General features: G+C 35.3%; 2 protein-coding genes and 1 long non-coding RNA gene across 3 annotated transcripts; 1 reads left to right on the top strand and 2 right to left on the bottom strand.

Moving 5' to 3' along the window:
- Positions 1–1,875: 1,875 nt before the first annotated feature.
- On the top strand, positions 1,876–5,003 carry LOC114291001 (EPD1-interacting receptor-like cytoplasmic serine/threonine-protein kinase). Its single transcript, XM_028234989.2, has 5 exons — positions 1,876–3,293; positions 3,397–3,532; positions 3,784–3,920; positions 4,020–4,143; positions 4,240–5,003. The coding sequence occupies exons 1-5, from the start codon at positions 2,913–2,915 to the stop codon at positions 4,776–4,778; spliced, it is 1,317 nt and encodes a 438-aa protein (XP_028090790.2). The 5' UTR covers positions 1,876–2,912; the 3' UTR covers positions 4,779–5,003.
- On the bottom strand, positions 4,615–9,006 carry LOC114291002 (uncharacterized). Its single transcript, XR_014356118.1, has 2 exons — positions 8,718–9,006; positions 4,615–6,695 (listed from the first exon to the last, which is right to left on the bottom strand). It is a non-coding gene; the product is annotated as an uncharacterized LOC114291002 (long non-coding RNA).
- A 5,475-nt stretch (positions 9,007–14,481) lies between these two features.
- LOC145812798 (uncharacterized) lies at positions 14,482–14,844 on the bottom strand. Its single transcript, XM_082908023.1, has one exon. It carries the CDS (start codon positions 14,842–14,844, stop codon positions 14,482–14,484), a length of 363 nt encoding a protein of 120 aa, XP_082764149.1.
- Between the last annotated feature and the right edge of the window lie 78 nt (positions 14,845–14,922).

Below are 14,922 nucleotides of genomic sequence, written 5' to 3'. Positions count from 1 at the left end.
CTTCTCCATCTCCATGAGCGTCTCCACCATGTTTTAGATTGATTTATGTAGATTGGAAAAAATATAAATACTCTATTATCATAAATTTTTATTCAATACTACTATCCTTTAATATAAATATCATTCTTAAATCATCCGTAATAACATGACACGAGATTAAAGCTCATATGATAGAATGTTTGACAAATTAAAATTTAATACTTATTAGACATATCATTAATGATATTTTTTAGAAGTGATAAATTTAGTGTCTAATTAATGATATTTTTTAGAGGTGATAAATTTAATGTCTAATTATATGGGACAAGAGATTACATGTACTCGCTAGATTAAGCCAATGACACTATGAACACTCTAATAAGCCACCCCAACTTTAAGATAATTTTTTTTTCAACTTATCTAAATAATTTAAAAACAGAAGTTATAGCAAATGATCTGTCAAAAAATCCCCTCCCCCCAAAAAAAAATCATAAATATTACAAACAAGAATACACGTGTTGCGAATAGCTTGAAATATTGACTTTTATGAGGACCTCTTTCCCATCATTGCAATACTCTAAAAAGTTATCTTATTTTGGACTCGAACACAATTTTCTTCTCAAAATGAGTATGAAAAAAGAAAAAAAAAGAAAAGAAAAAAGTTTGATTTCAAAAGAAAATCATATCATTATAAGAATTTGATAAAGATGGAGGCTTAATCAGCAGAGCTTTGTTTCTAGGTTTTCATCATTTGGCTAAAAAGTTTCATAAAAGCTGAGGAAGTAAAATATTTGAATCTCTTGATAATTGACCCAGTAAACTATCTGTCATTTTATACATAAATTATAGGTTATTATTACTATACAGATTCATATGTTTCTTTGGACAATTACGTTCTTGGAAAATATGCTGTGTTTGGTGAAATTTTGGAAATGCACATTTTGGTTTGAATGTTTTATTTGGTTAGGATTTTTTAAAATTGATTCCATGTTCACTTCTAAAAATACATCTACTTAGTCTTCTTCCTGATGTTTCGGTTGGTTGACTAGGACAGTTTTTTTTTTTTTTTTTTTTTTTTTTTTTTTTTTTTTTTTTTTTTTGGGGGGGGGAGAGGGGGCAATTGACACCTGTTATTTTTTTATATTTTATATAAAAAATATTTTCAGAATTTTTAAATTTTTTATGAGTTTCGAATGAAATTTTGAGTTGTGTGTTTGGTTATGAGTTGTAAATTTTAAATCAAATATCATATGTCACATCAAAATTCCAAACTCAATTCAATTTTTTTTTTCAAAATTCATAACCAAACAAATTTTCCACTTTCAAATCATAATTCCAAAACTCATAAACTCAAAATATAATTCAGTAGCGTTTGGTAGAATTTTCTAAATATGATTTAAGAATAAAAGTTGTATTTTGAGTTTGTGAGTTTTGAAATTATGATTTGAGTGTAGAAAATTTGTTTGGTGAATGAGTTTTGAAAAGAGTGAGAAATTTTTGATATGACATACGATATTTGACAACTCAAAAATATATTAAAAACTCATAAATTTTTTTTTTAACATTTCAAAAATATTGTTTTATTAAAATATTAAAAAAAAAAAACACAAGTGCCACTTGCCAAAAAAAAAAAAATGGCACTGTCAAGTCAACCGGCCGGACATCCGAGGGATGACCGGTAGGCTAAATTTCAAAATTTAAAAACTTGCCTGGAATGAGTTTTCAAAAGAAGGGGTGAAATTAATTTTCGAAAACTCAAACCAAATATCATACTAGAGTATAGGGGTAGAATTATGATTCCAAATCTTTCCAAACACAGAATTCTAAAACTCTACTAAAATTTCAAAAAAGTGATAACACGCGTTTGGATATTCTTGGCACTGAAGGGTCTTTTCGCGTGTAAACGTCTTTATGTAATCTTCCAAAAAATACAACTAATACGAAACTATTGAAATATTTGTTGAAATCTATCAACTAATCAAGATTAGAGAGACACAAAAATAGAAAAGAATATATATCCCACTTAGAGACCCAGAGCACAATATTTTTGTTATTCACTCGAACTGGATTAGGTTCACGGTCATTGTTGTAAAACGGCCTCTCCTCAATTACATGTACATAAAAATTATGACAACACATCACAAGTGTGAAAATATCCTTATTCCAATTTCAGAATTTGTATTGAAGTGATTAATGTCACGTTCTTATTAGAAATAGAAGAAGAGATTATCTCTGGTCTATGGTTAGACTGAAAAGTTGCTATTATGGCCGGTGAAGCCCTGAGAATTGGTGGAGGTATGGTTTGGAATCAACAAGAAGTATAATTTTAAAAATAATCTAGTTATTTTTTTTTCAAACAAATATGATAAAATTATATAATTATGAATATCAGAGCAATCTAAATTTTTTAAAAATAATTTACACAATTTTTTTATTACAAACTGAATGATTAATATTATCGAAATGAGATTCGTGATGAACTTCTACAAACCCCAACAACACCCCTTTAATCCAACAGTGAACTACATAGAACTCATTCCCAAGTAGCAAAATCACACCACCTAATTTTTTTTAGTTAATTGTGAATACAATTATAAGCCTAACCACCATCAATGTTTTTGTCGTTGAGCTTTTCAAAGTCAAGCCATGGCTTATGTCATTTCACTCTCTAACCAATTGAGAGATTAGAGACCCAAGACTTTAATAAAGTGTACATATACAAAAAGATAAAAACCAAAATACCATTTCCTTCTAGAGCTAGAAAAATATTTCTCAATCTTGTAATAGAAAATGATGGTTGGTTTATGATTAAGACTTTGGAAAGCTCTTCTAACCCATTATCAATTCCCATCATATCACCCCCATATAAACTATCTCTCCATATTAATTTTCTTCAACACTTAAAAATTCATATCTAAAGAGTACTTACCATTATGGCTCTCAAGAACCAGTTGAGAAGTGTGTTTTCCAGCTGCTTCAAGCCCGAAAATCCAAAGCCGGATCGAAAAATTCTAGTTTCCAAACAATACTCATTCCAGAGGCTTTCTGTTTCGGATTTGAGTAACCCCGGATCACCCCTCTCCATCGAAGACCTCTCAAATTCTGTGATTGGGTCAAATCTTCATATTTTCACACTTGCAGAGTTGAAAATGATCACCCACAACTTCTCATCCAGCAATTATCTTGGTGAAGGCGGGTTTGGACCGGTCCATAAAGGGTTTGTCGATGACAAGATTAGGCCCGGGTTGGAGGCCCAACCGGTTGCTGTTAAGTTACTGGATTTGGATGGCACTCAGGGCCACAGGGAATGGCTGGTGAGCTTTTAAAACTCTGTTTTCCTTGCAATTTTCTTTTCCTGGAAAATGTTTTTTTTTTTTTTTTTCTCACAATCATTTTTTATTCTTGAATCTTGATCAGGCTGAAGTCATCTTTCTCGGGCAATTGAGGCATCCCCATCTTGTGAAGTTGATCGGATATTGTTGCGAAGATGAACATAGGCTTCTGGTTTACGAGTACATGGCACGAGGCAATCTAGAGAACCAACTGTTTAGAAGTAACGTTTCAAAAACTTTTACATGATTTATTTTTGGGTTTTTCAAAACAGAAATGGTTTTGGCTTTTCGTATATTCTAATTTTGTTAATACAGATTTCAATTCTGTTTTGTGAAAACAGAATTGGTCTGTTTTTATTTAATTATATATACTCCATATGATATGCTTTGAAAAAAACAATAACAAAAATTAAAAGAAACATAGACTTCTTGTTAAATATATATATTTTTTGGTTTATTCGAATGAATGCAGGGTATTCTATTTCATTGCAATGGTCAACAAGATTAAAAATAGCAATTGGTGCTGCAAAAGGCCTTGCTTTCCTCCACGGCGAAGAGAAACCAGTGATTTATCGTGATTTCAAAGCTTCAAATGTCTTGCTCGATGCTGTAATCTACTATCTCTTAAACTCCACTGAATATCTATGTCTCATTATGCATTTAACACGACATGAATGGCTTTTTATAATTTATTATCCTAATTTTCAGGATTACACTGCCAAACTCTCTGACTTTGGGCTAGCAAAGGATGGTCCGGAAGGAGATGAGACACACGTCACCACACGTGTCATGGGCACACATGGCTACGCTGCTCCCGAGTACATCATGACTGGCAAGTCACTAAATTTTAAGCATTGAATTAGCTTGTAATTAATACCACTAAAGTATATGATCTAAATTTTTAATTTTTTTAAAATTTGAATTTTAGGTCATTTGACAGCAATGAGCGACGTATACAGTTTTGGAGTAGTTCTGTTGGAATTACTAACAGGGAGGAGAGTGGTGGACAAGAAACGTCCCGCGAAAGAGCAGAACCTGGTGGACTGGGCCAAGCCACTTATGAAGGATCCCCAAAAGTTGGACCGGATAATGGACCCGAGACTCGAGGGCCAATACTCAAAAGAAGGGGCTAGGAAGGCTGCATGCTTGGCTTATCAATGCCTGAGCCACCAGGCCAAGGCCCGGCCCACAATGAGTCATGTGGTCGAGACCTTGGAACCTCTTATGGACCTAGATGACTACCCAACAGAGTCATTTGTGTACATTGCTCCCACCGAAGGTGACAACAAACCAAGTGTTGTTAGTGAGAAAAAAAATGAAAATGAAGAAAAAGAGATCGGTGGTTGCAATCAGCAACAAAAGGATCAGAGGCCAAGGCGTCGACATAGGTCGTTTCGATCACGGGCTGTCTACTCTGACACTGCTCTATATAAAAAGTTCAAGAATGGTTTAAACTCTCCCAATTAAGCAAGAGAGAGGGAAGGAGGCATTAAGTAGAAGAAAATGCAAATCAAAGTGTAAAATTAGAATTAAAGTTATTTGTTTAGACAAGTTTGAGTCTTTGTAAAGTGTTATATATATACTCAGGATTAAATCCTAAAAAAAACAAAAAAAGGTGATTGGTTTTGTTGTACAATGGCCCAAGTTAATTTGTTCTCTTAATTTGAGAAAAAAGTGAATGGTTTTGTTGTACATGGTTCTCTTAATTTGAGAAATTTCACTGCCAAAGTTTGCGGCGCATTGACACTTGATTGTCCAAGTTAGATGTTTGAAATTACTTTAGTTACATAGTTAAAAATTACAAAAGTTAATTATCTAAATATATTGTTATGGCAAAGACAAATATGAGAAATACTATAACATAAAAAGATTTATGTAGTTTGGCAATAAACAAACGAATAATGACAAAAGAATTTCCCAACGAATATAGAGATTAAAATGAGCTGCTACTCTCTCTCAAAACTTAGTTGACAATGTTATAATAAATAATATATTTAAGGATTCAAAGGTAGTAAATTGCGTCAAAATAGATCCAAATATAAATATCAAATAATACATGTCATGCTTGTGCAATAAATAATACATTTTCTAAGTCGAATTTGACACACTCAAAACATGTACACAACATGGGCATTATGATTTCTGTTTATTTTGTTATGTGAAATCGGCTGGGGTTTGATTAGACATAAAGCCTATAAAAACAATTTGGTTATTTTCTGTAGTACCTAATATTTTTTCTGTTTGGATAGCCATAAACATTAATAAGTAGAGGAAAGCCATGTTAATATTTTTAAAAAATGCCACTGGATTTTTTTTATTATTATTATTTAAATCAGCACGCTTTTAACAGCCGTCCATAAATATACATATGCTAGATGCTGTGCACATTTATATGGATGTATTTGAAATTGGCATTTCCAGAAAGATTTGTCAGTTATAGAAGGATAATCTAAGAATAAAAATTTTGTGACAAAAAAATGTTGATGCCAACTCAGTCCTTTGCATTATATAATACTAGCGGTAAGTGAACACACAATGCATGTGTAAAGTATATATAATTTAGTAATGAGAAGATGAAAAAAAATTGTTTCTAAAATTTTGAATATGCAAATAAATTTTCTCATAAAAGATGATGCATGGGTATGTTTTGAAAAAAAAAAAAAAAAACCCGTAACAGATGATGCATCAACACCACCAAGTCTAGTCTTTGTAATATAGTTGGACCCCCACGCGCTTGCGCTATTGTTAATCGAGAATTAAATGCTTTTAGAATATAATTTAGGTGCCTTTAGGTACCAAATATCTTATATCCAATTCATAAAGAATAAAATGAAAAATTGATGCTACCAGTATCTAGTGAGCAGCGTCCTAAAAAATTGCCAATAACTGCTAATTTTCCATAGTCATTATGTATTAGAATGATTTTAAGATGCAAAAGAGATAAATTGTAGCTACCATGACCAGTTATGACAATGTATGCTATATCAGGCGAGATAAAATCCAGGGATTCAACCAGAAGAATTACTAAAAGTTACAGAATTAACAAATATTCATGGTGAGAGGTCCAACATGACTTACATTAAGAGTGGGTTCAACAGTGATTCCATTACCACCAAGGATGCTGCAAACTTACTCTAGTCAATCTTTCTAAATTGAATTACTTCACATCTCAATGAGCAAAAAGAAATAAATTGTTCATCTTTCCATACTTACTCCACTTTATCCATAGGTAGCCTTTCTTCATTGCTTTGCATCTTCAATCACTACCGGAGGAGAAATAATTCAGAATCCCTTCATCAAACTAGAAGGTAGCATCCCAAAAGGTCCCAAAATTATGTACATAACGAATTGCGGCATGACAATTGCAACTACATGGCTATTCCTCTAGAAGACAACCCAAAAGTTATGAAAATCAAAAGTCAGCTATGATTAATGATTGATACACTGGCTATATAATATCAAATTTGGAAGTGACTGAGATCCTATTTAAATGGATAACTCAACAAGACCACATGATAATTATTGAATATTACTCAAGGAATTACTTTTTGCCTTTAAGAAGGCAAAGAAAAATGGCTATTGTCAATTCATTCTATTGCAGTCTATCCACTCATTGCTATGTACATTCCTAAATGTAAAAGATAATGAAAACCCCACACTGTTGTTTCAAGCTACACAACAACCCGTTCATTTTAAATAATTAAACCCACAATTTATATCAGCTTGAATTCTAACTTATTTTATTTTCTTAACAGGGGAAATAAAAAAAAAATAGCATTCTTAATTAACATTTGAATTGGCAATTGAATCTACACAACATCTACCCATGTAGCCAAAGGTAAATCTCATCAAATTATCATGCGTCCACCATATTGAGAGTTCATGATATGTGAAGTTCAAATAAACAGTTTTGAGTGAATTAATTCAGAAGACATGACTGTATGATATGTGAAGTTCATTGTCTTGCTTTTCTCCACGATGTGTGTTTTCTTTATTATATAGGAGGTGTCCACATCAAGTCTTCATGAATCATGACCAAGAGCCTGTTCCGTTTGTTTAATTTTCTACTGTTCTACATTTATCTTGTGCCTTTAGGCAAGAAGTTTGATATGATATTTTTATTTCAAATCATCTCTCAGAATGCTTAGGGAAGTTGCTTAGAAAAACTACTATGAAACTTCATTATAGTGTCATATGTGACATGTGTCATCGGGTATTCAAAATGATTGCTAGACAATATTGTTGGACCTATTAAATCATAATGATTTATTTGTCAAATTCAATGGATAGATTGATTCATTGATAAATTCATCCAGGTCAATTTTTCCTTAAAAACTCTCTTTGATTTGAGAATTCTTAATTTCTTTCTTTTCCTTTTTTTTTATTATTTAATTTCTTTTAATGATCAGACAAACTTCTCAAGTTCTTCTTTGGCTAATTGGAATTCAGCTATTTGAATGTCATTTACAACCTTAGTGATCAACCTAAGTATTAATGGAAGCTTTTGGATTTTAAGAATTTGTTTGGAATTCCTGGTGGATTTGAAGATCCAATGTCAATATTTAATTTCTACTTACACACCCAATAAAATAAATTGGCGCCATTTTTTTTTTTTGGAAAAATACTTGAACATCTTGCAAGTGTATGAAGATGAGAACAAATTTTTTTTTTAGCGTAATATGTTTTGCCTACTATAAATACACAAGGGCTGATTTATTATTTTTTTAAAATCTTTTTGTATTTGTATATGTTCTCATGGAATGAGATATGGCCAAACAATTGAATTTCTGGTTCAAAAGTGTTAGAAAATTAATCATATTTTGGATCTTTGGTTCTTTGTTTGGTTAATTTATTGTCAAGTGGATCATAAATCAAGAATATTAATGAGAGCTTTTGAATGTCTAAGAATCTGTAGGAATTCTTGGTGGATGCCCAATCACAATACTAACTTTCTACATAAACTCCGAATAAAATATATTGGAGCCTTCTTTTTTTTTTTTTTTGGTTCCGAAGATACTTGAACATCTTGCAAGTGTATGGACATAGAACAAAAGCATTTTTTTTTTTTTTTTTCTAGCATATGACAGTATGGTTTTGCCTCCTATAAATTACCCAAGTACTGGAATTTGTTAATTTATTTTTTATGGTTTTGTATTTGTATCTATGCGGAGAGATGAGATATGGCAACACAATTGAATTTTTGGTTTAGACATATTCACAAGCACTTGGTGGACAATTTATGGAGGCAAAGACGTGTGAATATCTTGTGCAGACATATTGTCAAACACATAGTGGGCAGATTTTGAAGGGAACACACAGTGAATTAAACACGAGCATGAATCTATGGCAAAAAACCAAACAAAATACAGCATTGAAGATAGGATCAGACAAAGAAGAAGAACATACGAGGTATTTTGTTTGTTGTAGATGACACCAACGGTAGAAGCAAGAGCCATATATATAGGATCCTCCACATCTTAACATCTGATACAAAGCACATGAAAACACGGTTTGTCCAAATTGGAGGTCCAACCAATTCTCAGCATCTGGAATCTGTATCTACAAATTTTAACAAAAAATCACAACGACATATTAGAGATGAACTTTGCCTCTTCTCTTACAACCGCATAGAATAGATATATCGGTGCAATTTCTTTCATACGAGGTAGAAGGCATAGAACATGCAAGAGCCACATGTTTGTGTAAGATAAATTGATGTATTTTTTATTGATTGATATGTATTACAAGATTGTTGTGTATATTGATGTTTGTATCTGTATATTACAAGTCCTATATATAGAGAGGTTTTGGGAGTAGTAGGTGTAGAGTGGGTGGTGGTAGTAGGTAAAGTGGAGGTGGTAGGTGGAGTGGGTGAGGAGTAGTGGAGGTGTGTAGTGGTAGTGGTAGGTTTTAGTGGTGTAGGAGGTGTACATTAACAGCCCCCCTCAAACTCAAGGAGGTTAGACACAAACCAACTTGAGTTTGGAGAGAGTTACAAAACAGAAAAAATAAACTGATAAATAAAATAAAACAGGATAGGAGACACGGTATGGTCGTGCCAGACCGTTGTAGCAGACAGTTTACGGGGTCATGTCGGACCGTTGTAGCAGGACAGTTTACGGGGTCATGTCGGACCGTTGTAGCAGGACAGTTTACGGGGTCATGTCGGACCGTTGTAGAAGACAGTTTACGGGGTCATGTCGGACCGATGTAGCAGGACAGTTTACGGGGTCATGTCGGACCGTTGTAGAAGACAGTTTACGGGGTCATGTCGGACCGATGTAGCAGGACAGTTTACGGGGTCATGTCGGACCGTTGTAGAAGACAGTTTACGGGGTCATGTCGGACCGTTGTAGAAGCTGACCGGAATCAATGTCGGGATAGTTTATGGGGTCATGTCGGACCGTTGTAGCAGACAGTTTATGGGGTCATGTCGGACCGGTGTAGAAAGTTGTGGTGGTGCACCAAGGGGGCGACTTAGGGAGTGTGCCATGAGGTGGCTTGAACATGATACTGTGTATAACCCCCCCTCAAACTCAAATAGGTTGGAAGATAAAAACCTATTTGAGGTTGAAAAGGGATTGATAAAGCTGACTGGTGTAGAAGACACTGGATGAGTGTGTATATAGGCTGCCCAAAAAAAAAATATACAAGGATGTAGATATCGAGCCCTTAAAAGTTGTGCCCTCAAAAGGTGTGCCCAATCTGTCAAAAGGCGTGCCATCAAAAGGCGTGCCCGATGCATCAAAAGGCGTGCCAGATATGATGGCGAGGCACGTGAGGGCCTTGGCTGGCGTGCCCGTTTGTCGGGCGTTAGAGGCGCGCGATGCGCGTGGCTACCTCGGCTATTTAACCAAGACGGAGCTGAGGCCGAGGCAGAGGCTGAGACAAGAAACTGAGAGAAACCTCTGAAAAATTCTGCGTTGTGCTGAGAGAGAGAGGTTGTAACACTGTTGTGCAGAGAGAGAGAGTCTGTAACACTCTGTTGCGAGAGAAAATGGCTTCGTCGTCCCGTGGTCTGCTTACTCTCTTTCCCGACCTCAACGAGTCCACAAGAGAGATAGCAGGTGCGGTGTCCCGTGAACCTCAACCAAACACTGCCGGATTTGCGCCGTTGAACTTTCCGATGCGGTCGGTGGAGCAAAAAATGGCTGTGCAGTCAGATGTGGAGGCCAATCAATATACCTTGAAGGCATGTGTGGAAAGCATGACGGCGGTCACAAATTTGTCGAACCGGCTGCAGAGTAGGACAAATGAGGTGCAGCAGTTAAACGCCCAACTGGCTCTGCTCCAACGCATGTATAAGGATGCGCGAGCAGAGATAAGCGTGCTAAGGGCAGAAAACAAGGAGCTGAAGCGGAAGGCCACCGTGATGTTCCGATTTGGAGGGCCACCAGATGCGGGAGTGGAGGAGCAGGGAGGAGGCAATTGGCTTGGTGGTCGAGGAAGCACGGAGGCAACACCGTCAAGGGCCGCTCAGGACGGGGGTAAAAAGAAGAGACCGGCGGCAGAGTAGGTCGGTGGGTGGCCATCTGCAGAAAAGAAAACAAATCTGTTGTGGTTGTGATGGTGATCTTGTGTGGTTTTTTTTTTTTTTTTTTTTTTTTTTTTTTTTTTTTTTGGTTCCGGTGTAAAATGTGGATCGGGGTGAACCCCTGAGATGAATAAAATATGGTTGTTGTGCAAATTGGTAAAGGGTTTTGGGTTGTGTTTTTTTTTTTTTTTTTTGTTTGTTTGTTTGTTTGTTTGTTTTTTTTTTTTTTTTTTTTTTTTTTTTTTTTTTTTGGAATATAAAAAATAATAAGAAGATAATGGAAAAAAAAAAAAAAATGATGCTCACTGACGAGTGGTATAATAAGGAAATATTGATGGAAAAGAAAGATAGAAAACAATAAAAGAAAATAAAATAAAAGAAAAGTAGGGAAAATATAGTATAATAAAAATATATATATATATATATATTAAAATAAAAGAGAGGTGGGAAATAACGGGGAACCAGCACAGGATTTGAATTTTGATGATTCATTATGTTAATATATATATATATATATATTAAATAAAAGAAAAGATGAGTTTAAAAAAAAAAAATGAGGGAGGTGGGCGGTGGATTCTTTTCAAAGGAAGGATGAAAATAAATATAAACAAAAGAAAAGACAGTGGAGTGGGGTGGATTGGTTTCAAAAGAAGGATTAAAATAAATATAAAAAAAAAGAAAAGAAAGTGGAGTGTGTTAAAGAAAAGACAGTGGAGTGGGGTGAGGGTCTCCATGTGTGATCATTTTCCCTGTTGGGTCAAAAGTGGTGCCGAAAGTCACATAAAAAATGATTAAAAATAAATAAAGAAGCGGGAATGGAAGCAAAAAAAAAAAAAAAGGGACAAAGCAAGTGGAAAACATGAATGTAACCACGTGATCGCCTACTGAAATGCCTTGGACAGCACACTGCAAGCATCAGAACCCATACTGTTTGTAGCGGGTGCTGGGGCAGAAGCTGCTGCGGGAATACAACTTGCCTCCAGGTCTTTTTTCACAGAACATAACATGCTACGAATTTGATGAGCCAAAGTCCAAGCTGACTGTATACTTGCCCTCTGCGAACATAGAAGGAATGAAGACCAAGGTCTGGGTATGGGTCAAGGTCACAAATGTGGCAGTTGAGGGCTCCAAATCGGATAAGGTGTGGTGTGTGATGGCAATGGTGGCGTGTGTTGCCTCATGCGTGTGTTGGGGTTAATCATGGCTGCTGGTGGGTGCATGGGCTGGGAGATGTTTAGGACGAAGGGGCCTAAGTCTTCGCCGTTGCAGATGGAGACAGAGAGGAGGAGTTTGTCGGCGGAGTCGCCGCTGTCTGTGGCGGCCGGAACGACCTTCCGGTGAGATTTGGAGGAGAGCATAGTTGGATTTGAGGGTTTGGTGACAGTGGAGAAACCGCTGGAGATTGAGTGGGGCTCGGAAGAGCAGTCGGGTCGGATAGGCCATGCAAGAAAATCGCCGAGAACCAGAGATCGGAAAAGGAATGAGATGAGTGTTCTGATGAAACCCAGAATGGAAGGTGTGTGTTGAGGTCCGGCGGGCGGCCAAGGCGAGGCTGCCGCCCGCCGGTGAAGCAGAATTACTAGCTTCTCAACTTGGCTCTGATACCATGTAACATAAATTGATGTATTTTTTATTGATTGATATGTATTACAAGATTGTTGTGTATATTGATGTTTGTATCTGTATATTACAAGTCCTATATATAGAGAGGTTTTGGGAGTAGTAGGTGTAGAGTGGGTGGTGGTAGTAGGTAAAGTGGAGGTGGTAGGTGGAGTGGGTGAGGAGTAGTGGAGGTGTGTAGTGGTAGTGGTAGGTTTTAGTGGTGTAGGAGGTGTACATTAACATTTGAAAGATAAATTCCACCGCTTTGCAGGACAACCTCTCTTAGAATAACGTGCTATACATATATATATATATATATATATATATATATCTGTCTATATCTTCTCTGCAACAGCAGCTCACAAGTTGTCTAACTTTTATGAGCATTCACCCAGTTTCAATGCAAGGAAGCCTCTAATTTTTTGGTCTGCATATTGAGGCATATTGTCAAACAGGTGGTGTGCCTAATTTGTGTATGCACTACCAAGCACCCACGAGAGTAGAGGCATGCAAATCAGATTCAACTCCTCAGTCAATTGTTGCTGATTTGGTTTATTTTAAGGCATCACCAGCTCACGGCCAGGATCAACCATATGACACTGATAGTGGAAGAATAGCACGAGCCGCAAAGTGAAGTTTGTCGATGGCTCAACATCAGGGAGCACCCGTCCCAGTCACCTGCCAAGGTTTGTTGTGTCAAGATCTGGTCCTACATCATTTAGGTAGAAATGAAACCAAAACTTTAACACTAGGAATAAGTAAATATCTGCTTAAATGTTTAGTTTTTTAGGTATTTGTAATTATCATTGGAGTGGTTTATATAAATTTTGGCAATATTTAAATTCAAACTCATTTCACAGCATGCTTCTTGTGCCTGGCCCTCAAGAGATACAGCTAAAATATTCATTGTCGGAACTACATGTGCATTGTTGTGCTCACTTGCCAGCTTCTGAAATGGGCAATGTAGTAACCCAAATACACAACAATGATTCATCCCACTAAAAATATCACCACTAATAGCACTAATGCATTAAAAAAAAAAAAAAAAACACAACTTCAAGACCAAAACATCACATCATTAATGGAGGGACCCACTGCCACTTAATTAGTGGGAGCACTAATTAGTGCTCCCAAGCATTTTTCCCCAAATACAAGGTTATTATTTGTCCTTGGAGTTTGCACAAATTTTCAACAAGTAAAAATGGTATATGAACATATAAATTCACAATGTTGTCTTACTCTCTATTTAACGCGTTGAGTCGAGCCAAATTGAATAGTATGCTTAGATTTGTTTATTAAGATTTTAACGAATTCGAATAAAAATTTAACGAATTGAATTCGAGTCGAGTTGGTTTAGATTTGACTCGAATTCGAGTATGTTCACAAGCTTTTACAAGTTAAAAAATTTATAAATTCATACTTACATATGAGACTAAAATTACAATTAAAACTTTAAATATAAATATAAAAAAATATTTAGAAATATATAATATCCCATTTCTGATTGACATACCTGAACATGGAATCACACGCCGACCAAGACTGATGTAAGAAGCATTTTGATATACAACAATGATTCATCCCCCCTTTTCTCCCCACCCCCCTTTGACCCCCTCTCTCTCTCATTGGTTACATTTTCTTTTTCTTTTTCATTTTTTTTCTGCTCCTCCAATCACCACCCGCAACGTGGCAAAGGGGGTGAGGGGGTGACCCCCAAAAGGGGGTCCCAAGCATTATTCTTTGATATAACTACCCCCCAAAAAAAATAATAATAAATAAATCTGTACAATACATAAAATAAATTAGAATAAAAAAAAAAAACTGAAAATGTTTAGAGCTATGATAAGTAACATCTCAGGTCATATGGTGATATTCAGTGGCGGAGCCAATAATTTAATATAGGAAGAACTTATTAATTATAATCTCAAAATTTTTCTTCCCCAATCAATAACAATAACATAATAATAATTTTTTGAACTAATATTAAACATTAAAAATTAATATTCATTACAAATAGTTTTTAATTTTAAATTTTTACAATTGACCCCGATAAGTTTTCATCTTTTGAAATCTTTCCATAATAGTATCAATGTTAATGCCATCAAAAATATCTCTCTCAATGTAGACAACTAAGCTATCATTCATCAATTCATTACCCATTCGGTTCCGCAACCGATTCTTCACAATATTCATAGTTGAAAATATTCTCTCAACAATAGCAGTTGCAACAGGTAAGATTAATACTAAAATCAAGAGCAAATACACCAATGGATATACTTTGTCTTTTCCAGTCTCCACAATTTTCTTAACAAGATCAGCAATTCCATTCAACATTGAGAGCTCGCTACTGGATAGCATGTCGATAATATATGTGTCAAGTTGATCATTAAGTACCATTAGGAAATTCACTAAACCATGCTTGATTAAATCGCCGAAGTTTTTGTCTAAATGATTTTTGTGAAAAATTATGATCAC

The sequence above is a fragment of the Camellia sinensis genome, chromosome 15 (assembly GCF_055761805.1).
Source record: "Camellia sinensis isolate YWXY chromosome 15, ASM5576180v1, whole genome shotgun sequence".
In the NCBI taxonomy this organism is placed as follows: Eukaryota; Viridiplantae; Streptophyta; class Magnoliopsida; order Ericales; family Theaceae; genus Camellia; species Camellia sinensis.
The sequence above is the reverse complement of the archived record's forward strand: the minus strand, read 5'-3'. Positions and strand labels throughout refer to the sequence as shown.

What these genes read in the sequence shown, in the direction of transcription:
- LOC114291001 (XM_028234989.2), top strand. Translation starts at nt 2,913, where the DNA reads ATGGCTCTCAAGAACCAGTTGAGAAGTGTGTTTTCCAGCTGCTTCAAG. An exon ending in AGAGAACCAACTGTTTAGAA is followed by an intron (nt 3,533 to 3,783) that starts GTAACGTTTCAA and finishes GAATGAATGCAG; the next exon opens with GGTATTCTATTTCATTGCAA. An exon ending in TCCCGAGTACATCATGACTG is followed by an intron (nt 4,144 to 4,239) that starts GCAAGTCACTAA and finishes TTTGAATTTTAG; the next exon opens with GTCATTTGACAGCAATGAGC.
- LOC145812798 (XM_082908023.1), bottom strand. Translation starts at nt 14,844, where the DNA reads ATGGTACTTAATGATCAACTTGACACATATATTATCGACATGCTATCC.